Source organism: Chiloscyllium plagiosum, unplaced genomic scaffold, assembly GCF_004010195.1.
Source record: "Chiloscyllium plagiosum isolate BGI_BamShark_2017 unplaced genomic scaffold, ASM401019v2 scaf_7105, whole genome shotgun sequence".
Lineage (NCBI taxonomy): Eukaryota > Metazoa > Chordata > Chondrichthyes > Orectolobiformes > Hemiscylliidae > Chiloscyllium > Chiloscyllium plagiosum.
In genome coordinates, this window is record NW_025212941.1 from 1 (window position 1) to 677 (window position 677).

Below are 677 nucleotides of genomic sequence, written 5' to 3' on the forward strand. Positions count from 1 at the left end.
GGGGGGGGGGGGGGGGGGGGTTTGGGGGTGGGGGTGAGCCAGCCCTTACCTGCGGCATGATCCGGTTCCACATGATCGTGAGATCCCGGCCAGAGGAGCTGGAATCGTCTCCATAAAACTGCAGCATCTGTTTCTTCACAAACTGGGGGTTGGAGGTCAGCTGCCGGGGGGTGGGGGGAGGGGAGAGAGAGACACAGAGACAGAGACGGTGGGTTCAAACCCAGACAGCGGCTGAAACAGCCTCCCTCCGCCCTCCTCCAATCAAACCCGGCGAGGGGCTCCACTAACCCCCGCCTCCTCACCAATATTCCCCTCCATCCCAATCCATCTCCTCGACCCAATGGCCTTCATCACCTATGGGAACCACTCAACTGGTGAGCCACGGTGGCTCAGGGGCTAGCACTGCTGCCTCACGGCGCCAGGGACCCCGGTTCGATCCCACCCTCGGGCGACTGTCTGGGTGGACTTTGCACATTCTTCCCCCGAGTCTGCTCCGGTTTCCTCCCACAGCCCAGGGATGTGCAGGTTAGGGTGGATTGGCCGTGGGAAATGCAGGGTTACAGGGATAGGGGCTCGCCGGATGCTCAATGGCTGGTGTGGAAACAATGGGCCGAATGGCCTCCTTCCATACCCACAAACATCCCCTCCCCACCCCCCCCCCGACCCTCAGTAACAGC

General features: G+C 62.3%; 1 protein-coding gene across 1 annotated transcript in view; it reads right to left on the reverse strand.

Moving 5' to 3' along the window:
* Positions 1-12: 12 nt before the first annotated feature.
* Positions 13-677, reverse strand: part of LOC122547506 (uroplakin-1a-like) — a gene marked incomplete at both ends in the record, with an annotated part of 2,393 nt that continues 1,728 nt past the window's right edge. The window contains one exon of the mRNA XM_043686116.1: positions 13-160. Within this exon, the coding sequence (XP_043542051.1) occupies positions 13-160 (148 nt within the window). The remainder of the gene's footprint in view (positions 161-677) is intronic.